General features: G+C 41.8%; 1 protein-coding gene across 3 annotated transcripts in view; it reads right to left on the minus strand.

The window, feature by feature from the left end:
- dntt (deoxynucleotidyltransferase, terminal) overlaps window positions 1-24,823 on the minus strand; it is an 83,226-nt gene that overhangs the window by 14,786 nt on the left and 43,617 nt on the right. For all 3 annotated transcript variants that reach the window (XM_047602233.1, XM_047602236.1, XM_047602235.1), the window contains exons 9-10: window positions 18,552-18,800; window positions 18,138-18,221 (exon numbers count right to left, since the gene is read on the minus strand). In XM_047602233.1, the coding sequence (XP_047458189.1) occupies window positions 18,138-18,221; window positions 18,552-18,800 (333 nt within the window). The remainder of the gene's footprint in view (window positions 1-18,137; window positions 18,222-18,551; window positions 18,801-24,823) is intronic.

The raw sequence follows: 24,823 nt of genomic DNA on the forward strand, positions 1-24,823 counted from the left end.
ATTCCCCGTTAATGTGAGGCTATTTTTCAATAGGTCTGCACTCCCTCCTCTATCGTTACCCCCCAAGCCCCCCTCAGTCCAGCAATAGCTGTCAATATGATTTATCAGTGATGCTAACTGATGTAGTTTTCCCACTGTGAAGGCTGATTAGATGACCCTCGCTGCTGGTACAGCCTTGTCAGGGACCACAGTCTGTGGGAATTGGGATCAGACCATCCAGTTTCTTCTCTGCTCCTCATGTGACACCATCTCTCTCCTTCTCTCGTTTCGTTGTCATAGCCGTTCGCCTTCCCTTTAGCACATTAAACGGCAGCCTCGTAAAAGCTGCACTATAGGCAGCTAAGTGAAAATATACTTGTCCACTGTCAACATGAATCTAAAATCGCTTCTCTTTTTTTTTCTTCTTGTCCCCTTCCCTTCAGCGCCGTAGAATCGCCCTATTTGCCCCAGGAAAAAAAAAAAAGAAAGAAAATCTTCTCTGTCGACCGAAAGTGATGAATAGAAACACAAACCAAAGCACAGACAATGTGTCAAACGGCAGCGAGAAGCTGTACATGCACAGAGAAGTGACAGTCAGCACTGTCTCCTGTTTCATCCTTTACTGTCGTTTGCTATGAGGCATCACAGGCTGCCTGTTCACTGATGTCTTTGTCCATGTAACTCAGATACTGCCAGTTTGAATCTGGCATGTACACCAGCTTCTTAAATTATCTTTTAATATTTTTTTTTCGTAAATTAAGAAAACTTTTTGCAGGAACTTTTCTACAACGTGCTACTGGTCCTGTAGGTAATGATGTGTTGATTTTTTCCTTTAGCAGGTGGTTTGGTTTTCAGTGAAATATCTCAGCAATTATGCATTGTCATGTTTTTTGGAGACATACTGTATCTCCAGGTGCCCAAGGAATTTGGGATCTGCCAATTCTTGCCAAGAGCAGGTTAAAATTTTTGTTCATGTAGTAAAAATATCCCAGCATCTTTTAGGTGCACGGCCTAAAATTCTGTCATTTCTCATTATGTCTGAAATGGTATTTACTCTCCCGTCTCGCTCAATGGGAGTAATCTCTCGATTTCTAGCACATTGATTTAATAAATCATTTGTATATATTAATCAGTGACGTTACGTTACCCACTAACGCTGAGGAGGTGCCACTGGCTGTCGCCATCTTGGCAGCGCAACCTAAATCCAACAAAATCCAGAAATGGCCAAAGAAATGGAGAGTGGTGCTATAAAGTTGGGGATTGACTGTGTGGCTGTGTTTGCTTGAGTTTTAGTGACTAATGGCATTCCCATCAGATAGTATTTAGTACTACTAAATGATCATGTTAGTATTTTAACTGAAAGCCACCGGCATATTAGCATTATCTGCATTAGCATGCATGCATTAACATTTAGCTCTGCTAAGCTATGGTTCTGCTGCAATTTTACTTCATCAAGCCCAGACTCTACACAGACCCTAACGCTGTAGCTTCATGTGCACCTCCCCAGAAATATAACCACATAATGTAAGAGCTGTGATTGGTCCAATTGGTGATGTTCCACTTTACCATTTCTGGCAATTTCTCCATCTCTGCAATTTTCAAATTGCTTGCTTTGGATCAATAATGACAAATCACACTGAGATAAGGTTAACTGTGGAGGTTCAGAGATACAAACATTTGTTGGAATCATCTTCAGCCAAATTGCGGGCGAAAGTTTCAGTCGCCATCGTTAACGGTGAAGCAGGAAGTAGAAACAAAAATGAACTGACTAGCTTTTAGGTGAGGAAGCTGAGTACAAATAACTACAGAAATATAAACCGCACCAACAATCCAACAATCTGCTCTCTGTATGTTTAATAAAAGCTCCACATCAAAGTGAAATTCACACCCATAAAAAAGAGAATACATAAAAAAAAATCTCAGTTTGCAAATACAGTATTCATTCATATTAAATCAGTGGACCAGTAGAGTAAAGCTGAAACATACCACTTTTTAACTGGCTCTGCATCACCAGGCTCACTCCGTCCCTGTGCACTATTATTACAACCTCCCTCCCGCTTCACACTCCCCAGTCATTCCCATTAAAGTCCCTTAATTGTTTCTCTGACCTCTATGTGGAACGACCCAATCAAACGGCGACTGTATCCTGAAATGAATGTCCATATTTGCATTGTTCACCTGTCATGGGGGCGTCATTACGTGGCTGGCTGGAGCGAACAGGCATCGTGTTCAAGGGGAAGGAGGACAAAAGAAGGATTCTCACAATGACTATAATGTCACAGCGAAAGACGTGGACAAATTATTTTCATTTTTTCAGCTCTGCTGGTGGCATGCAGAAGAATTTGCTTAAAAATCTGCATAGAAATCCCAACAAATTCAGGAAACTCAACAAATACAATGCAAATACAGTAGGTTTGCTTCCCATAAAATACGTAAAATGAACAGCCAGCACCCTGTGTTTTACATTTTATCCAAGAAAAGGATAAAACATGACTGAGGACTGGTCAGAAAATGTTTTGGAGCCTTCAAGTTACATTAAGTGAATGCTGCCACTGTTTAATCCACCCTGCATCCACGCTGATTTACCTGTCTGCAATCATTCCACTCTGCTTCCGTCTTACAGTCGGAGCCTGTCAAGTCCGACTCAGGGACATACCAGAGGAAACGTCTAAACTGGTGCAATCAAAGCAAATCCCTGAAATGAAAAATTCCTTGAACCCTTTTCTTTTTTCCTTAACTGTCAGAGAAGAAAAATGAAAATATGCACAGGGCCTTTTATAAGAAAATAGCAAAATCGAGTCTTTGTAATGCTGAGTGGCAGTTCCTTTAGAGGAGCACAGGGTTTTTAATCACAACAAATGCTCAAAGACCTCCTGGACAAGGGCAGATTGGCCATTGGGAGTTTTCCTAGTGAGGCCACTGTGCTATTTGGGCTGACTCCCCCGACGCTTATTTTTTTCTTTTAATTCATATATTGGTCTGACCAACCCATAAAACCAGTAGACCAGCGTCCCAATTGAAACTGGGCTGGCTATTAATTGTTTAACTAGTAGACCTGGGTTACGCTACTTTTTAGGTCTAGAAAAAGGTGAGTTTGGGTTGGTTTTTATGTAGCCTAGGTAGCTAAAAACAGGGACGATTTTTTGTCCCTACTTCTAGATGTGTGCTTCTGGCATTACATGGACTAAACATTCGGGCCTCATAGAGGAGATCCTAATTACAGCACCTCATCGCCAACGATCACCATTTAAATATAAGAACCAGTCGATTAATGTTTAAACTACCGGGGTTCTTATTTCTTTAGGGAGGTCTGTGGGCAAGAATAAAAACAAAAGCACAAACAGTTGCCTTTTCTATCTTTTACCAACTACTCAGGTTCACTTACACCTGGAAATGCAGTATTGATCTGGATAGATTATACAGATAATGAACAATCTGAGGGCATTTGATGTTATCTATCTAAGTTGACATCGTGCAAGGAGGGTGAAACAAACAAACGGCTAACAGCGCCAAGTCAGTTGAGAGCAGACAAACTTTAAACTACAGTTGTGGCAATGTGCTTAATGTGATTAACACAGCTTGACCAGAAAAAAATAAATAATAATAATGAAACTCTCGCTTACAAGCACTTTTCATGCCCCTCTGGCTAAGACACATACTACTAAATATCATGGCAGCAGCTCTCAGAATATGACCCATAGCCCCCCATTGTTTACACCAATAATGTAGCCATCACATTTGATGGGTGGATGGTACTCTCTGCAGACACTTCATTCATCCCAAGGTGTGCAATGGCAGTCGCATCAGGGGGAGCGCGGTGGCCGGGTCAAAATGTTTGTTATGGCCTCACAATTGTATCGTGATGTTATCTCTCTTCCAATGACCCGAGGCATGGGATCCATCTATCACGTTCATCTTCCAAGGGCAGGCACTCACAATAGCAGCATTTGGAGATTACCACCATGAAAAAAAGAAAAAACAGCAACTGTGCAGCCTTGTGATACTCATACTTAACCCCTGTCGCACACATGATCCAGTCTTTATCTGTTGGATCACCCTTTGTGGAAATTGCTGATACATTGCACCTGTTTCTGCATCTGCACTGGAATCTGTCAATGTAATTTATCTATTTGTATGCATGCATATCATGTTAGGATCGCTTTCTACGAATGCAAAAAGTCAAACGGGTTTTTAACTCGACAGAGGGTATGCACAGCAAGTGAAGTCTCCATGGTTACGGCCACTGAGTGGCAAACAGTGACAGCTGAGCATGGAGATTAGCAGCATTAGTTTGAATCACAGGCGTTAATAGTGTCTAAATTGTGAAATTAATTTTAAAATAAAGGTGAAGAGCTGTTTTGCAAATGAGTGAACCAACAGATTTGAAAAGCAGTCAGAGATATATTTTTATAGATACCGTATCTCCAGCTCACAAAGAAAAGGCAAGTAAATGGATCACTGCATTACTAAGAAAAAACTGGAATCCAGCCACCAAAACCTGGTGTTGTGGTTTACATTTAGTGTTATGCTGTTACTTCTTAAGTTACACCCTGGAGGGCTGTCAGATACGGTTGTGGATGTTGATGTTCTGGCGTAGTTATGGCCGACAGTAACTATTTCAGTTCCAACTATAAATAACAATCATAAAAATAAACGAAATATTTGTGATCACTCCTTGTCATCCTTTTAACATCTGGTCGGATGCTATGACTAACGTTACTTCTCAGGACAGCTCCACTAGCGTTGGCATCTTCTATTTAGCTACATTTATCATCACTGAAATTACCTAAATCTAACTTAAACTAACTGAAACTGAGACTAATTCACTTTTCCAAATCCATACTAATTTGTATGGATTATTGTCGCGTCCGATTGTCCTGATAATCCACATTTTTCCCAGCATCACTGTATTTATTTCACAGTGTTTCTGCCACTCAGGGGGGCGTGGCCCCAGGCAACAGAGACATCAGTGCATACCCTCTATTAGCATCTTTTTGTCTGAAAGTTCATTCATTCATTTCTGTAACTGCTTGTACTATGGTGGGTAGCGGGGAGGGACTGGAGCCTATCCCAGGTGTCACTGGGCAAGAGGTAAAGTACACCTTGGACAGGTTGTCGACTTAGAATCACCAGTTGACATAATGAGCATATCATAGACACAAGGAGGCCCCAGTCAGTCAATGGATTCGAACCCAGAGCCTTTGCGCTGTGAGGCATCATTACCAACCACCGCCCCTGTCCCAAAGTCATACCCATTTATTTCATATTTCTTAGCACCCAAGCCTTTGCATAGTGCTTACCCAAACTAGAGGCTTTCTGTTATTATTTGGAATAGGTATGAACATTTTACATTCCACACCTGCACAGTTCTTCAGTCAACGATGTCAAAGTCTCCGTTCACTTTGCTCCCAAAAAAAGTTATTTCTGATGACATTTTACTGATGGCCTAGTGCCACGCTTGTCTTGAGTTTGACGCCACACATTGCGAGAATGCACATGTTTGCAACATTTGAGATGGGCCAATTTTCTAAATCCTATTTGAAAATCCGAATGAATCTTGTAATCTGTCATTTCCCGTCCTTATCACATTGGTAGGTGGGAGCTTCTCTTGGAACGTAAGACATGATTTTATGTGGGAAATCTGGAGCGGGGTGGCCTGTAAATATGAGATATGTTGAGATTCTTTAAATCCTGCAGTCTGATCCCAGCTTAAGAAGCTATTCCTCATCCAGCACTGCTCTGCTCCAAGATGTCTTCATGCAGTATACTGGTCTATTTTTGTAACTTTTTTTTTTTTTTTTCCTGGACGACGCTGTTATATCACGGAACAATGTTGTTTGTTGGTTCCAGGGACGATAATCGACCATTTTATGATATGTGACCAGATGAGATGACGTTTCTACCTGCAGTGATGACATTGATACCCGTGGTGATGACATTTCCAACTGCAGTGATAATGTTTGCACCCACAGTGATAACTGCTCTACCCACAGTGAGGACATTTCCAGTCATGATGACGACATTTCCAAATTACATTCCCATGAAAATGGAGACTTTTTATTTTATTTTTTTTGTAAGTATGGTTCTTCTTCGTACACACTATGAACAGTTTCTTGATGTGGCTGCTTCTGACTGAAATCATTGCCAGTTTGCACAGAACTTCTGAGAATCTAACTATTATTTTGCATGCGGTTACATACAGATTCTTCAAAAACTGAAGTAAAATTGAGGGTGACAAAAGCCATGGACAAAGTGAGAATATATCTTGCAAGGTTTTTGCAAATGCATTGAAAAAAAAAAAAAAACTAAATTCTCTCTTCATAAAAGCATCGAAATTATTAAAGGGAACGTTAAGCAATCAAGGTCTATTGAAAGTATAATAAAATGAAGTAATGCATGCATGCAATATTGACCTTTCTTGCTCATACAGTCATTATGCTATTACCAAAATGTGCCAGGATGCACAGCACACAAATGGCCTACACAGAATATGGGTATTTCAAAGCTATGAACTCTAAGACAACACTGTACCCAAACAGTAAATGCACCTGAAATAAAACAGCAGAATGTCAAAATAAAGCTGACCTTTGACTTTTTGGATACCAATGTAATCACATCGTGACTGTATTGTGTTTGACATTTGTGTGAAATTTTGTTTGAGTCATGAAATTAAAACCAAAATCAGGTTTTGTACGGTCTTGGCCTTTGACCACCAAATCCTAATCAGTCGGTCCAAATAAACTTTTGCTCCAAATCCCATTAAGGCATTCCTGACATACTGCATTCCTAAAAATATAATGTAGCTGTCAAGGCAAAGAGGCATGACAATAAATAAGCTCACTATCCATCCCAGCCAGCCAAAACGCTGATGAAAATATTCACATCACATTCTCTGTCCTCAAGATGTGCTATTTTACAGTTGGAAACGGTTGGCTTGAAAAACAACCAAGCAGTGTGTTCTCCGAAGCATCTGGAGCACCTCCTCCAGAACCCCAGAGATGGAAACCAGAAATCCGAGCTGAAACATCACTGATGTTACTTGTCAGCCTGGAAGAACAACAGATTGGACGGCGCTGTCAGATTTGATCAGACTTGTCCCAAGTCCAATCTAGTTTTGTTTTCATTGCGTACTTTGCTTCATTCTCATGCTGAAAGGTGAACGGTTGACTAGTCTCGGGTGTCTGCACTCTGGAGCAGAATTTCTATAATGATCACTCTCAATCTCTCCTATCCTGACTGCTGAGAAGCTGCTCCATAGCATGATAATGCCACCACCATGCTTCACTGTAGGGATGCGGTAAGGGTGCCTTAGCCAGAGATCTGTGCAAATATTTCCAAATTTCTCATAAGTCTGCAGATGTCTTGGTGACCTTCTTGACCAGAGCTTAAGTTTTAAAAATATACTTTTATGCCCTTGTTCTTGCATATGTTTCTACAGTCTACAGAAAGCTCCAAAAAATATTTTTGACCATACATGCAGTGTGAATTATGGGATCTAACTCTAGACACATATCAGCAATTATGGAAGCAAACAGGATGGAAAGGATCACAATATTTTAAGATGTTTACCTGCAAGTTCTTCTTATGCAACTACTCAAACGTCAGATAGAGTTCTTGTAGCTATATGCAGCTGCTTGTATACCAGCTTCCACTTACAGCTTAAAACTTTTTCATTACGTGTTTACATTCTGCTTTAAAATTGGAGGGCTCAAGTAGGTTTAGGTGAAGGTTTATTTCTACCAGCAGCTATAGCTAAAGCTGCACCTCACATATGCATTTGCTCCTCATGTCTCATCTCTGTGCTGCACACTGCACTGAGTTCTCAGCCAATTTGCCGCACTGTGGCTGAACAAAAGTTAAAAGCACGAGAGAGCACAATCCAATACTGAGTGAAAAATCAACCGCTAACAAACCACCCACAAACTGTAATAATATAGACCATTCACAGCAAACTAGAGCAAGTATGGAAGAAGAAAGGGTAGGAGAAGAAAAACTTATAAACTTACAAAAAGATTTATGTTACCTAAAACCAACCTCAGAAGCAATAATAAACAATGACAACAATTCAACCTGCAGCCTCCTCTATGTGCTTAATTTTAGTCCTGCACACTGTTCCAAAAGGAAGGACAAAAAGGAACTTTCTCAGGCTGCACTCACCGTGCTCAGCTATATTTCATATAAACATTGTGAAGACACAGAAGGACTGGGTGTAACCTCATTTTTTTTAAGCAGTCTGGCTCTAGTCCTGATTGCTATTTCTTAAAATGTGTTTTATTGGTTATTATGACCTGCTTTGGATTGCATTGTTGCTTCATAATGGAAACAGAAACGATCTTAAAGTAGCATTTAATTGCGGCGTGCTTTTAATTTGGAACAGGCTAATATTTGTTTTCTTATAATCACAAGGGTTGGTGGCGTTATAAGGCGTAATGGAGAAGAAAGTGTTCTCTAAAACCACAGAAAGAAGACTGTAGGCGAACAGTTTAGTCCCAGTATTTATTTTTTCATTCAGGTAAACCATAAACTATGCCCATTTATGTTCTATCATTGCCAATAAAAAGACGGTTTCCCTGTTAAACTATACAAATTAATTATATATGTCATGTCATAAGCTAGAGTATGGCGCTACTAAATGAAGTGGACCAACTTCTGACCTTGGAAAAAAAAAGAAACATCACAATGTACTGATGTAGGTGCTTTAGAAAGGTTCTAAAGCACCTACATCAGGTTTATTCACCTATGGCTTTTAATTAAAAGTCATAACAGTTGTGCCACCAAGGTTGAGAAGAAACATTTGCAAACATGAACAGTAAGGGTATGGCTCCCTTTCGAAACGGAAAAAAAAAAAAATGTCCCAGCCCTCGGATGCTTAGAGGACAGAGATGCCCGCCCCCTCCTCTGCTCGCTTGTCTGTCACAAAGTACACTCAGGTATGTGTGTATTACACTGTGTGACACCCTGAGGGTCCCCGTGCCACCATCCGCTAAATTAAACCACTCGCCCCCCCTTTTCCCCTGCTTGCAAAAGAGGGGCCCCCTTCCAGGCGGCTCCCCGTCCTCAACGCAAACACCGCCTGTAAACGGCAGCCATCCAGCCAGCTGGGGGGAAGAGGGGGGGCTTTCAAAGCCGTCGCTCCCCAAAGCCCAGTGCAATTGCCCTGTTATTGTCCACTCATCCACTGCTCAGAGGGTGGAGGAGGATGGATGGGTGGAAGGGGAGGTGGGGGAGATTCAAAGCGCCTTGAGCGCTCCACATCCAAGATATTGAAATTTGACAGTTAGCTTCCGTATTAAATTCTGCTTGATGCCGGTAAACTGGCGGAGAAAGGAAGCGGTGCACTTTTAAATTTTAGTTGCCGTTAAGGAAAATTGGGAAAGCTTCAGGATGATTTGGATTTCGTTACATATTAAGGACATTTCACAGAGAAGCTGCTGTGGACCTTATTACCGCAAATGCCCTCACAGATTGACCCGTATTTGTTTTCATGAGCGGCAGGAATAGAGTTTTAATACAACAAAAATAATCCATTTGAATTTTTAGGAACGACGGCTGTCCTGGCAGTCACATTTAATTCTGTACTTTTAATGTGAATAAAGTCTTTGGGTGGTTTCTTTGACAGCACATGTGGAGGATGTTTTTTTTTATTTTAAATCTCATCTGCCTCTAACAGCAGATGAGACACAATTTTGACTTTTAATGAGTTTTATTTTTCTCATAATGCGCATCTACATTATTTGTATCGTTATTTATTGTTTTTTTTTCTGAGGAACAAAAAGAGAAAATGTAAAAAATAATAAAATCAAGTCCTACTTCCGTAGCCTCTGTGAAGTAGTCTAGCATTACATGGGCACAGTGCACAGCCTTTATAGTTACCACTGGGTTAGCTGAGAGCAGCCAGAGCCAGTGGGTGTCAGACAGAGAGAATATGAATGGTCCTCTCATATCAGTATCTCTACTTCAGGACCAAAGCCAGGACATCTCTGCTCACAGCCTTTTGACCAGAACCTCATTAATCACACTCCTACACATGACATAGAGTAATTACTCCCCGAGAAAGACACGTACAGATACACGCGCTCACTTCTCGCAGTATATAACTCACTTCAGGCGCACGGTATGCGAAAGAATGCATAAATAGGCAGAACAAACGACGATGAATTAGATTTGCATGAACATATTTTGAACAGGTGTACTTTGGTTTTGCGCCTGGGAACACCTGAGCTGCGACACCGAGCATTCACACACGCACACACACACACACTCACACACAGAGTAAGTTTCAAGGTTGGTTCTGCCACACATAGGGGTGTGGGGATCTTTTTTTTCGAGGTGTTGGGCAGGGTCACGGATCCCTCCTGCCCAGGGAGGGAGTCAGTCTGTCTAGGCAAGATGAAATCCTCCACCTGTCCTCATTCATCAAGCCCACTACATATATTAATTATCACAAACCTTCAGACTTACAGCAGAGGACACGCGCCACACACACACACCAAACTCCCTCCCACGGCACGCTCCCCCAGCGAACGCCTCCCCCTCCTCAGACTTGAACCTCAGTTAAAATTCAGCTGTAGTGGCCAGGTACGGCGGCTGGTTGTAAGGGCCTGTGGCACTGGAAGTCAGCAGAGTATTTTCGGAGGACGACTAGATGTCAGTTATTGCTAGCAGACCGTGCCGACCCAAACTGGACGGTGGCAGTGTAGTTGCACCGATACGCAGTACACAAAGATGGTATTTTTTGTCCACTTTGCTCCAGGGTGACCAATCAGAAGAAAATCCAACTGACCCAATAGATTTTTTATTTGAAAAGACAGATTTCTGTCACTTTATGGTAGGAAAAGCATAGGTGTGACTAAGGATGAGCATCGATAACCGGTTCTTTCCAACTGGTTCAGTTCATCGATATCGTTAGCCTTCATGCTTATGGATCTTTTTGTTCCGAATCTTTACGTCACAGTCCAGACGGTGGCAGTAATGCACCTACAAGTTGTTTGCCAACCACCATAAAATAAAAGAAGAAGAATTACATCAAAGAAGGTGCACAGGAAGACACAGTGGCGGAGACTGAAACGGTCCAAAGTGTGGCTTCACTTCACCAGCAGGGACTGTTAGTTATGCAGAAAGGACGGCAACACCACTAACAAGCTGAAACAAATTGTCGATGACGCACAGCATTAAATACAGAGAGTGCCACGTGTTCGAGTATCTCCGGTCAACAACTGCAAAACTCAAAACCATGACATACTGTTTGTATTCAGATCAAGACTGTAGATTCAACTGTTGCAAAGCATTACTTTCTACTGCGTCGACTTTACATTCACCACATAACTTGACATTCACCACATTACAAAAAAACTGTAGTTGTTCAAACCCCTAAAACAAACAAGGAACACTACTCCCCAGCCCATATTCTCAACACACGTCGTCATTTGTCATGTTATATGAGGAGCTCCAGCTGGCCACGTCCCTTCTATACCCATAAAGCTTTGTGCTGTGGGGTTGTTGCCTGTAATTGGTTTGGATTTTGTTCCTGAACTACTACCAGAACTTGCGCTTTCTGTCATTTCATTGCCGCTTCAAATTGCCAATCAAAGTGAATCACGGTAAATGCTCAAAACGGTGAACATGCTTGGCACACAGGTATACGGTACGGTGTGAACCCAACTGCATCTGTGTGACAGTTTTGAAGTCTGCGGCGGTTTGAGGATTCCCCTTGAGCCTGTTCTTAATTGGGAGGAGATCATTAGCTTGAGTGTAGCCCTCTAATCTTTTTTTAAGCAGTTTATAATAAGACGGAGACCAGCGTGTGTCCGTTGAGAGTGTCTCTGAAGCCCACAAGATTAAAGTCCTCTAAATGACCGCCGTCGGTCCTTAGCTGAGATGTCTCCCCCTTTAATCAGACATCAGTTCTCATCGCTCCCCTGTTTCTTTGACACCAGTCACACGAGCAGAGCCGAATCCCTCCAAAACGGCTGCCCAATTAGAAGGGACAGGAGAAAGATGAAAGCGCCATTATCGCGTTGTCCTCGGCCATACGTCGAACCAATTAACGGAAGTGAGCGCGGACCAAAAAGAAGGCGGGGGGGGACGCCTCTCCTCTCCTCTCCTGCCCAAAGCGAGAGCGAACAGAGGGAGCAGACAGCAATGTGTGAAGTCAGCGACAGGACAGACGCAGGGACAGTTAATTGATCTTCATTATGTTAATTATGGCTGTGTTGTGGAGCGCAGAATGAAAAACGGGTCACACTGTTGTACGGCTCCGTCTGAACGTACCCCGTTAAAGCTTTCTGCTGACCTTGAAGCTGCAGCTCGAGAAGTGATGGCACCACTTCAGTGTGTGTGTGTGTGTGTGTGTGTGTGCATAAATAGTTTGACCTGTTTTGCTGCACTTTTAAATCCTCAACAGGCTGCCGTAAATCTCCTCCAGTGGTAGCATTTCCTAAAACCCTGCCTGGAATCTGCTTTTCACTTTTTATTGTGTTCAACGCGCCTTTTTAACTCATCAACTCCTGCAAACAGATGCGAGTTTTCTGCAAGAATGACTCTTGCCATTTTTTTATTTATTTTTTTTCCTCCACCGTCCACTCTGGTGCACGGATGACTGCACTGTCAGCAAGCCTTGCTCTGCCCTTGCATTTGAATAAACACCATCTGAGTTGGCTGGTTGCGTACAATATCTGTCAGGAAGCTGCCACCCAGTGATCCCAGGGACTCTGACCTCTGTCCCCAGGGAACAGCTGACGGGACATCGCAGTGACAGGGTGTCTTCCCTGTCGATCCGTGCACTGATACGCCTTACACCCTTGTCTCGCCTCAGCTCGCGACTCAAACGGCTTGCCTGTCTGCCCTATGCATTGGAAATGAGCCAGGCCTGCCTTACAGGATGCAGTGAATAGTCGCGAGGATGGGATAAACAAGAGCTCAGAAGGTGCCTGTCACAAAGATTGATGGTTCCCTGGATTTTTTTGCTGTCGTCTTGTCAGTACTATAAACTTTTTCCCCTTGCTGAAGAATAGAGTCCTTTCGGCCGAAGGATGGTGTTTTTTTTTAAGTTTCCACCGAGGATCTTGTGCTTTCAGGGGTATATCTCAGAGTCTGAAAGCTGTAAATTCGTGAGTCCTGTGGATAAAATAAAGCTGGGTTTGTGCACTTCCAGCTGCCGCATTACATACGAACGACATCAAGGACTGCAAGTGGTGTCTCTGATCATGAATCTTCTGGCAAAGCCAGACTTAATTATATTGCATAGTGTTTAAACTCCCTTACTTGTAGCTGTCTGCATGGGAAATTGTAAAGATGACTGTGGTATCTGCCACTACTGATTCCCAGCTCATCACACTAGTGTCAATACTGATTTTCACGCTTGTGTGGGCTAAAAATACCTCATGTGCCGCAGGCGGAGGGTCTGAAGTGCAGGGCAGGGGCAGGTTAATAATTATGACACCTCATCTAAATGTCATGCTGTTACCATGGCTGCATGATCACTTATCCATTATTTTATCCTGACGCTGATAAAGCAATTCCAAAGATGTTGCAATGCAGGAAAGAAGGGGGAGTTTCAACAGGCTACGCAGTAAAAACTGGTTTTCTCTCCTTCACTGTACATGTTTACACCACGGCATAAATACAATGTGGTTAACTTATTTTGGAAATGTGTGAATTAACCAGTGCACCCTAGTACAATCACCTTTACATAAGGGGGAGTCGTAGTGTAGTGGCTGGAGAAGCAGCTTGGGAGCGATCCATGGCTGAGGTGCCTAGAGCAAGCACATAACACTCTTTTTGTTCCCCAAGAGCTAAACAAGTAACAGCCTACCATTCCCAGTGTACACACTACTGTGCATGTATCAAATTGTGGGATCAACACAGGATAAATTACTATTATTGCTAATGTGCTTACATAATTGTCTCAACCTGCTTTCTCTGAAATAGTCATATATTTGTGAGACACAAAGCACACCCCAGTATAGACCCCTTCGTGGCCTACGTCAGTGTGACGTCACGATGTTAGCTGGAGGCAAAATAAAGGGAAGCTTGAGGCCAACACTGTCACTTTCACCCGTGAAAATGCCGTCTTGCTGTATTTTTGGCAGCCAGCCAGCCGCTGACAGTCTTATACGACGTTTGGCTTTGGTGATTTAAAGAAAGGACTGGAGTGAGAGAATCATCAACAATGGGCACACTTCATATCAGATAAGATTAATATGTAATGCATCATCAGTCTCAGCCTAGATAATGTTATGGGTTAGACTAAATTATGACTGAAATTAGATTAATCATTTAGGGGATTCTTGTTACAGGTTAATGCTAATGCTAACCAGTAGCTAAGGCAACATTAGTTGCGTGTTTCAGGAGTGTCCAAGCTGAAGTTGCATTTGCTACGTTACCCTCCACAGAGGTTCCGCTTACTTCTCCTGATATATTTGTAGGAGAGGATTCAATTGATAAAGACAGCCCGTACGGACAAAAGTCATCATTCAAATTCTTCTATTGCAAATCTTGTCCATGTCCATAAAAGACATTGTTATAGGCGTCTAACGATTTGTATGCCTTGAATTTTTCTTTCGTGTAGACACTGGGTTTCTTAATTAGGTACGTGTAAATGTCTGGTCTTCGCACGGGAGGCAGCCTCTTTGGTCAAATTGTCCATCTAGTGAGTGAGAGTGTAGGGGTCGGTGAATATAGTCCCATCAGTCAACTTTTTAAAACAACACTCACGGTCTTGGGGAGTGAGTGTATTACTATATTCGCTAAAACGTGCATTGAAATATGCTACCTGGTGTTTATAGGCTATAGTGTTTGAGATGTTTTGCCTCCAGCTAAGCCAAAAAACATCACACTGTTTACAAACTGTAAAGGGGTCAAACCCTGCCCACCTTATTTAAACTGTCCTTTGTACTGTGTTTCTTGATGACCCTGATGAAGGCCACCAGCCCAAACGTGTTGGTCTAATAAAGTTATTCAATTTACCACAAGAGTTGCAGGAGTCTTAAACTTTATACAGTTTCTTTTCCTTCCTGTGTGCACTTTGGTAGCAGGTGAAGTTGTGCCAAAAATACGACTCTTTCAACACGAACCCTGGTCACTTCCCATGAAGCACTGCAAGATGATCAAACATTATGTTCCACAAATAGCTTCTATGAGAGGAAACACGTGCAGAGTATAATTTGACACAAGCTTCCTTTACTGTAGCTTTCATTTACTTAACAAAATCTGATTACCAAAGGTTTAGTAGTAGTTCAAAATAAAGCACTTACATGTGAGTTAAGTCAAGTATCTCTAACCTAGAGAGCTTTTTATGCATATTGAAAATGGGAGAACACCAGGGACACATTTTTAACTAGCAAGACAACATATAGGTGACAGTTGGGGTTGACTGAGGTTCTTTACAGATTGTTCGGAGCACATTTTAGTTCAAAATCTCTTTGGTTGTGTTTTTGTCTGGATGGCAGAAAGAAAGATAAAGGAAAACACTGACGCAGACTCCCTGGCTCGCGTAATCCTTTCACAGAAGAACCCAAGGACATAAGCCTTGACGACTGGTGGTTAATTCAATGTGGATAACAAATTACTGCTGTTGCTGACCCGTTCTCTATGTTAGCAGGTGCTGTGCAATAAAGGTCTACATTTTATTATGCAGCCACTTCCTACATGCACTCACACTCTTTCTCACACTATCTTCTAACTATGCTTGTATATATAGACACCAGCATATGTTTAGGTATAACCAAGCTATTATTCTAAATCCGGTTTGGAGCAGTGTGATTTCAAATAAAATAGGAAGTCAAAATGTGTTTTGGGGGAGTCTGAAACACTCGCCTGGGGGGAGATCAGTTTTGTGAAATGAATATATATTAGCGTGGATGTATCTTTATAACAGCCAGCTGCACTTGGGCATATGCAGGTTAAGCCATGTAAGGATTTTTTTAATTTGAGACCTTCCTTTCTCAAGCACAAGGTAACTCACATGGTTTAGAGGGTGCCCTCAGGCTGCGACCTTGGCTGCACACCACTCCCAATCTTTTACCCTGTTGCTTCCTTTCTATTTCCACTAATACCCATCCAGTAGCGGATAATAAAGGCTCAAAGTAGAAATGAGCAACATATAGGACAACTCAAAACATTTAAAAGGTACAGAACAACCCTAACCCAGCAACATTACACTGGACCTTTTAAAGACTGTTACATAAATACACTTCTTGTTTCTTATATAGTTGCGTTATGATTTTAAGACTCTTAACAATGTTGAATACATGTTACAACTAAAACTTCTCCAATTTGCAGCATGTTTCACTACCCTTTTCCTGGTAACAAGCAGCTGGGAGAGTTTACGCACCTCTATTTACGTGCAAAGCTACATAAACACAAAAAAATATGGCCGCTGCTGTTGTTGTTCTAGTCAGGACCAACCAATAGAAAGATCCCAACCACAACAAACCCCAAACAGTTGTAAATGCACACCGACAGGAAAACTTCTCACATCTGAAGAAACTGTCAAATTAAATCAGCAGGAGTCACCGAACAAATCAGAGCCTTTCTGCTCCCATTTGAATATTTTCTGTGAAGACGGGCTTTGCACTTAAACATGAATCTAAGTTGACCAGAGCTGCTGAGTTCTGCAAAGTAGGAAACTCCAAACTCTCCTTTCAAGCCTCCAGTAGGTGCCTGCCTGACACAATAAATTAAACAGAATGACAAATCACTAGAAGAATGTGAGTCATCCATCAAGTGATTATTCGAAAAAATATGAAATCCTGTACAACCTTTCGTATAAAATAAACATCCTTGACACAGAGTTGAATGGATGATGCCATGCCTCTTGTCTAAATCATTTCTTTGTTCTCATGCTCATATGTTCCCAGCTCTGTATTTCTTTGGTATGACAATGGCTATTCTTGGAGCTCATCGGAGGAGTTTTCTGTCCCTGAGGTTTTTTTGCTATTTAAGGTGAGAGATAAGGTTAGGATTAAAATCAATCAAACACTAAGCCTTACCAAGAACATCGCATTCAAAATAATATATTTGGTTTGTTCACATCACTGTACCAAAAAAAAAAAAAAGGAAATACACAGATAAGTCAATCTAAGAATATGTAATATTAACATAATTAAGCCTTAATTAATTAAGTTTGGCTCTTGACATGAATATATTATGTTTTGAATTTGTCTACATTTGTTCAAAGTACCAGTCATTTTGTTTTTTTCATTTACAAGCTTTATGTAGTGGCTCAACAAAATCTTCTTATGAAGACCCCCACAACACTCATTTGCTCGTTGTATTTACTCTGCTCCAGCTGATGTAATTATTTCTGGGTAAATCCCAGAGGAAACTGGAAAAAGTGGAAGAACTGGACTTTAAGCTAAGAAATAAGTTTATGTTAATGATATAGTTGGTTAATTTTTTTAATTTTTCAGGTTTGATATTGTTGTAGAAATGAATAAGTAAAATTACAGGAGACTCTTAATGTAATTTGGAATTAACAATAGCAAGTGACTTCAAAAGACTTTAGCAAGTTGTTTTAAAATACTTGATTCAACTAAAATTTTAAGATAACATTTGCAAATGACCATAATTTAAAATAAGCAGAAATGTGTTTTTCCTTTACGTGACATTATCTTACCGAGCTAACAACGGTTAGCCGTTAGTGATACCAATAGCAAGGGGTTTTAGCAACTTTAGCAAGGCAACTTTTTGCGTCATCTTATCTTTGTTGGTACAAGATTAATTCTGTAAGTGAAGTCAATTTACTTTTGCAGATGATTTATTGTTACAGGTTGACTTCAGTCACAAAAGTGAGTTGAAATACTTTCTTTTGAGAGAAACGTCAACTGGTAAAAGTACGCTGACATCATCTGCAAAAGTAAAATGACTTCACTTACAGAATCACAAAGACTCATGTTTGATCCACGGGATAAAATGATGCAAAACATTGCCATGCTTTTTTAAGTAGATGGAGCGCCATACTTCTGACAGTATTTTCATGAAATATTTTTACTTTAAACTAGTCTAATTTGACCCAACAGGAGCAGTATAAACAGAATATTGAAGTTAGAAATCTAGGGCCACAGGAACATCCAGTACATACACTACAGATCAAAATCACAAGAACAAATATGCTGTTTTCTGGATACTGTCGGGTAAAATCTAATGTCTCACCTTACCTTGGTTTTGTCATACAAAGCGTGGTTGTCAAGAAGCATTCTCCGCTCCATTCTAGCGTACCTCCTTAGATCCCTCTCGAACTGCTGTAGAAATCAAATATCACTTTTAATTGACGGTGAAAGCTTAGAAATGAAACAGTGAAACCTGAATGAATTATGTATTCCTGTATTCTTATTTGTATATCATCAGAATTGTCAGACATCTTATTTCCATTACGCAGACCTTGTCTTGCTTGAGTTGCCTTAATATATTCCACATGTCTCCTTAACTTAAGTCCATGTTTGTCAAAACTAAACAATACCTTGGCCCCGATGCACACCAGAAACTACATTACTTGTGATTTTTTCTTTTTTTTTTTTTCTGGCAACAACTTCTCTCTGCAGGGGCCTCATTGTCTCCATAACCCTTCATACCCTGGAGCCGGTCCAGCCAAGGAGAGTAAAGGCGTAACGATCCATAGGTGGCGATACTAAGTCCACGCGTACAGCCCTCCAGCTCCGTCTGTCCCCCTCAGCACGACTGAGGCCTCCCTCCACTTGGCTGTCCTCTAGCCTCAAGATAAGGAAGCACTTTGCAAAGTGGTCCATGGCCTCAAACCTGTGGCTGGGAAGCTTCGAGATGTCAAAGGTGGAGGCCTGGTAATCGCAGTAGAGAACAATGCCCTGATGAAGAGAGAGGTATTTTAGATACTAGATCTAGCTATGTGCATACGGTAGAAATTATGAGAAAACATTTTTTTGCATGTGTTTTTAGCAAGTCACTTAAAGGAGCATAGCCAATCTATCTTTCTCAAGTAAGCACCCAGAGGCCCTGACAGTCACCCTTCATCTCTGGCCCGGACTTCAGAGGATGCAATAAGAGAATCTATATGAGAAAAAAAATCACTGGAGGACACTGGACTAAAAATCCTGAAGAATAATCTGTGAGCAAGTTGCTGATCAGACTCCGGCCGCCTTCGTCGCCCTAAGCGCAGATGGTTTTCCTCAAATTTATTTCACTGTTGAATCTTGAAAACAAAGACAGGATGCACTGTAGCATAGAACCACAATAGCCACTTTAATGACAATATGAATAAATATGGCAAGTTGAAATAAACCTCTTATTATCCTTTACATTTTACTAATCATCACTTATTTTCTCATTTCTGAAACTGACATGGAATAAAACTTTCCACATTCGGAGAGAATTGGTTGGTAAATCCTAATCTTGACCAGAGTTACGCTGTGACAGCATTGCAGTAATTAAGACAGGTTGGTATGAAAGCCTTCATTATGATGTGTGCCCGATGACTGGCAGGAACCATTTAAGTTTTTAATTTGTATTTTAAAAAGACTCAATTATTGGAATAGCGCTCAGGGTTTAAACTTGGATCAAAAAGCACAATTACAGTAAAATGTTTCACTCAGTGGAATGATGCTACTTGTTATTAAACCAACAGCTTTTTTTTTTTCTCCCAGGCAATCAAAACTTCTCTGTTCACACAGATAAGCTTAAGAAAGTTTTGTGGTATTCGCTTTTTTGCGCACTGGTGCCAAGAAGTGACTTCCAAGTTCATGAATACATTCAATCAAGGGTTTCTCTGGAAGATTCTTTGTAGTGATGACTGTCATTCTTGCATACAAGGACAGTACATTCCTGCATAACCGACCCCACATTTGAAAAACAAGCAAAAAAAATTGGAATCATTCATGATCAAATGCTGTAATTTGACCTTTATCACAGAGCACAGTTCATTTAAAATCTAAAAGGTGGTTCCGTGAGATACCTGGTTGCAAGTTTTACAAAACGCTATTGGTTTCCATGAGCACAGGCACCTTGCTTTAGAAGATTCTTAATAATCACGGTGGATAAAAGGCAGCCTAGATACAGGCCTGGAGCTATTGAGAGTGGCTGAGGCAAGGTTATGTTTCTTTAAACAAAGCTTGAGATTTGCCATCTTCAAATAGCGGGTGAAAGAAATAGTGGATTTTTCTGAGGGGGATGTCTTGTGGAGTGGTGACTCGTGTGAATGGTGAGGGATAAAGGTGAAGGCTCTACAAACTCTCATTACCTGATGGCCCATTAAGTGAGGGTGAATGTCTGGACTTTGTTTGTTTTTAATGGTTGCCACTCAGTTGGACAGTCAGGCGTTTCTTTGCAGAAATGTAGTACAAATTCTCAGTGAAAGATGATTTTTTTTTTACTGTACTGCCACCAACAGATATCAATAGGCAACTATTCGTTATTTTTCCTCTAATGCAACAAAGAGTTTGGAACTTTTTGGGTTTGAGCAAATTATCTTATCAATTATCACAAACTAGCAGCTGTTTGCTAACAGATCAAACAAGAACATTTAAGAAGCTCAACACAGCTAATATTACAAATAGTTTCTCCAAATTAAGCCCAAAATGACTACTGAAGTCATTGCAGTGATTCAACCCCCTGAAAAGAATTCAGAACACACTTTTGCAAATCAGGTGTGGTCTCAAACACAACCAATCAAGGGCTTCATTAGCTGCATCAGGTGCGCTTGAGATAGAACACCTCAAATACCTGTGCTGTTGAGGTGACATTTGATATAAACGTGGATAAGTCAAGAGAATTGTCCAAAAGGGTCAGAAAAGAGATAATTTCCTTGCACAAACAAGGAAAATGATACAAGAAGTTAGTAAAGGCTACTGAATGTTTCTACAGATACAGTTGGAAGCATTTTGCAAGGTTGAAGTTAAAGGAACGGTGGAAAAGAAAAAAGGAGGCTGAAGAGGCAGGTGGTCAGAATCCTTCAAATGACTGGAAAAGACCAGCAGCAAGACTTGGTGGCAGCAGGCACTGAGGTTTCAGTTTCCACAGTTAGGCGCATACTAAATGCTGAAGGGCTTCATGCACAAACTCCAAAACATAAATTACTACTTACCCAAAAGCACAAGAAAATTAGGCTCCAATTTGCTCAAAACTATATGAATAGGCCAAAGAGGTTTTGGGATTCTGTTCTGTGGTGTGATGAAACAAAACTGGAACTTTTTGGGCCTGGACCAGCGGTACGTCTGGAGGGGAAAGAATGAATCATACACTGAAAAGAACACCATCTACGGTGAAGCTTTGCTTCCTCTGGCACTGGAAACCTTTAGCAAGTGGAGAGCAAGATGGACTCAATTAAGTATCAGGAAATCCTGGGAGAAAATGTCATGCCTTCTGTAAGGAAGATGAAGCTTGGGCATCATTGCACCTTCCAGCAGGACAATGATCCCAAGCATGTCCACCAAGGCTTGGTTTCAGAAGAAGCACTGGAAAATACAGTGGTGACCATCACAGTCACCCCATTGAAAATCTCTGGTGGGACTGGAAAATTGCAAGTATACTAGTGAACTGGGGGCCTTTGCCCATGAGGTATAGGCTAAGATTCCCCAGGAACGCTGCCATAAGCTGGCGTCTGGCTATGCATCATGTTTGCAGCAGGTCATAACAGCAATAGGGCACTTTATCAGTTCTAGTAATTTCTGTGGTTTCTGCCTTCTGGCACTAGTAACAGGACAACAATTAAGTAATAGAAGCAGTAAGAACAGTGCAAATGGAAGGCTGGTAATATACAAGACTGTATTAACATGCACGTCTGTGCAAAAGTTGACTGGACGTTTTAACATTATACAATTTTTACAAGGGAGCATTTAGCATTTAGCCACCAACATTCTGGTGGCTGTGGGGACAAAAGGACTTCTTGAACCTCAGTCTTGCAGCGTAGTGAGAGAAGCATCCCTCTGTTGCTGCTTCTCTAGCCCTCCAGGAGCATTTCACTACATGCGTTGACGGATCTGACTCTGTCCCTTCCTGTACATGGCGTCTGTGTGAGCAGACCAGCTCAGTTTGTTGTTGAGGTGCACCCCTTCAGTGTCCTCCCCTCGGATGCTGACTGGCAGGAGCTGTTGCTTAGACCTCCTAAAGTCAACGAACATTTTTTTTGTTCAGCAGGAGGCAGTTCTTAGTGGTCCAGTCACTAAAAGCCCTTGTCAGGTTCCTGCCCATTCCTGATGCACGTAATTTATTGTAAAATGACTCTAGGAAGCAAAGTAAGATTATTTTAAGAAGTGTAAGTGTACTAAGCTTTAGTGGGTGAGTTTCACTCTGGATTCTGACGATCTGACGAGTAAACTTAATAGTTAAGCGACATTTATGAAGTGATGGACACTATGGTAGTTGTAAAGGTCATCTAATTGCCACTGTCGTGTGTACAACATAATGGCTGCTGTGGAAGAATCAAGAGTTCTGGATTCCGCTTTAGCATCTGCGGTATGAAGATAGTGAGAGGAAAATAACGTTAAAAGATGAACAGTTGCTTTCTCTGTGTAGATTAAAACTCACGCTGAAATTCAAATGGTGTGTAAGCAGATTCACATTCTCCTTGTGACTTAACGAGACTAGCAAATGCAGAAATGGCATGGTGACAAAAAAAAAACTAAAGCATCAACAGAACAAAGGTGTTCCTTCAGCCAGTCAATTAACCTATTAAATATTCAATATGCAGATGAAAATCAACATACTGCATTTTCATATTTTTAGAAACTCGCCTTGTGTGATCTCAAACAAACTGAAGTTGAAATGAAGAATGGCTCCATTAATCGTATTGAACTGCAAAATTAATACATGAATGAAATCTTCCTCTGGGACTAAATCAAAAGCAGAAGCCTCCATTTGCAAAACCTTGCTATTGTTGCCCCGACTGAGAGCATTAGAAGAGCTTTAAAGGGGACACGGGGGCATTGTGTGAACATGTGCTCAGACTTGTCATCAGCCTGATTTGAGCCTGAAGTGGCGAGAAAAAAAAAAGGAGTCTGAGTGTAAAATCAAATAGAGAAACGAGCCTTCAGTCAGCCATAGGAGACGGTTGAAGCCCATTCCCTGGTAAATGGTTCCACTCCTTAGATAATGGAAATCTCTGCCAAAGTAAGATGTCGTGTGTTGAAGAGAGAGAGGAGGAGAGAGGGCTGCTGATGAGAAACAAAGCCGGGAGTAGAGAAAAGTGCAATGGAGTAAGTGCAAGAAGAGTTCCAGAATAAAGTGTTCAACCTGTAAGAGAAAGTGAGAAATAGGTTGAACGAGCAGATATCGCTTTGGAGAGATAGAGGAAAAAGACGGATAGTCCATGAATTGATTTCCTCGGGGCCTCGCTCTGGCTGATTATGCTTCTCCCTGGATGCAGGAGTGTTAAGGCGATTACGATTACAAATTGTCAGTTTAATTCCAGATCACAGCATAAACTCTCCTCTCGGTGGCCATAAATCTGCTCCATCTCCTTAAAGAGCAATAATCGGAAAACCCTCTCTCTCGTCCGGCCCATGACTGAGGTTGATCACAAAACATTAAACACCACGTCAGCACCTCCCAAATAGCTGCTACCAAACAGTCCTGGGTCATCGGGTGAGGACTGCAAAGCGGAGACGGTGAAAAAAAGGAAACTCATGGAGCGGATCTCAAGGAATCTGCGGGTTCCTCCTCACTTTCGCTCTAATTACCTTAAAGAGTGCGTTTGCAACTGCAGGTAAAAAAAATCTCCTGACGTCACCCTCTGCTGTACCCCAGAGCCGCTCTCCCTCTGCAATTACAGATAACCATTCACCTTCAAATAACAGGCATCGGGGATATTCTCAAAACTCGCTTTATGTTCAGTAATAGCTCCGCTGAAGGCGGTGGCAGTTCCCACTTAGATAATGAGGCCAGAATGACGGCATAAAAGCACTTAAATACTGACTAATCTGAAATTAAAATCCCCCTGGGCCACACTTGAGACAAGCTGTGGGAGAAGGTCTGCAGCCCATCTGATACACGAGGCCGCAAATGTAGGTCACCTCTCATTCCAGCGTCATATTTCAACCCCTCCTGCGAGCGCATTTCTTTCATCCCTGTATCATATCGATGCCTTCAGAGAAAAGCAGTTACGGTGACAGTCGCGCAGACCATTAAGCACCTGAATGCAGATGCCCTCCGCGCGGCAACGTTTGCGGCCCTCCAGCCCACGCGCATTCGGCGGCGGCGGTGGAGTCGTGCCGCTTTCTCTTAGTCTCTTTCAGCCTGACACACATACACTCGCAAATCTACCATAAAAGCGGGATGTCATGAAGCACCTCCCGTCTCAGTATCGCCGGGGGCTGTTTAGTCCAATAGCGCTCTGTAATCATCTCCTACGCAGCAGGTAATGTCAGCGAGCATCTGAGAGTAAGCTTATTCCACCAGAACTGTTTACAGAGGGAATTACAGAGGAGGACAGCGGGAAGATAATCTTTCCCCCAAAGCTTCGCCTCTGAGCACTAAGTCAAGTGAACATGACTTTTGAAATTGTGATATAAAGGCTAAGCTGTTTTTTTTTTTTTATTATTATTTTATTATTTGCTGTGGGTTTTTTTCTTAAGAGAGTGGGATGAGCGGTCGCAACCGCCACCTGCATGCACAGGATGATCTCATCTTGGCTCTCTCTGACACGCGGAAGCTTCCAAGCGCGCCCTCGAGTTGCAGATTAGCCCGCATTAACCAGGACAGAGCTTCAACTTTGATGCGCGGCTCCACCAGAATGAAAGAGGCCGACTGCTGAAATGAAATGGCGGTATTTTGCGCATCTCAGCGTCAGTCAGAGCAGCCCCGGTTACAGTTTGGATCTCAGAGGGACTAACTCTGCGTCGACTGCGGAGTAATCTCAGTTGCATTGGCAGCTCCGTCT

This window comes from Mugil cephalus, chromosome 13 (assembly GCF_022458985.1).
Source record: "Mugil cephalus isolate CIBA_MC_2020 chromosome 13, CIBA_Mcephalus_1.1, whole genome shotgun sequence".
Taxonomy (NCBI): domain Eukaryota; kingdom Metazoa; phylum Chordata; class Actinopteri; order Mugiliformes; family Mugilidae; genus Mugil; species Mugil cephalus.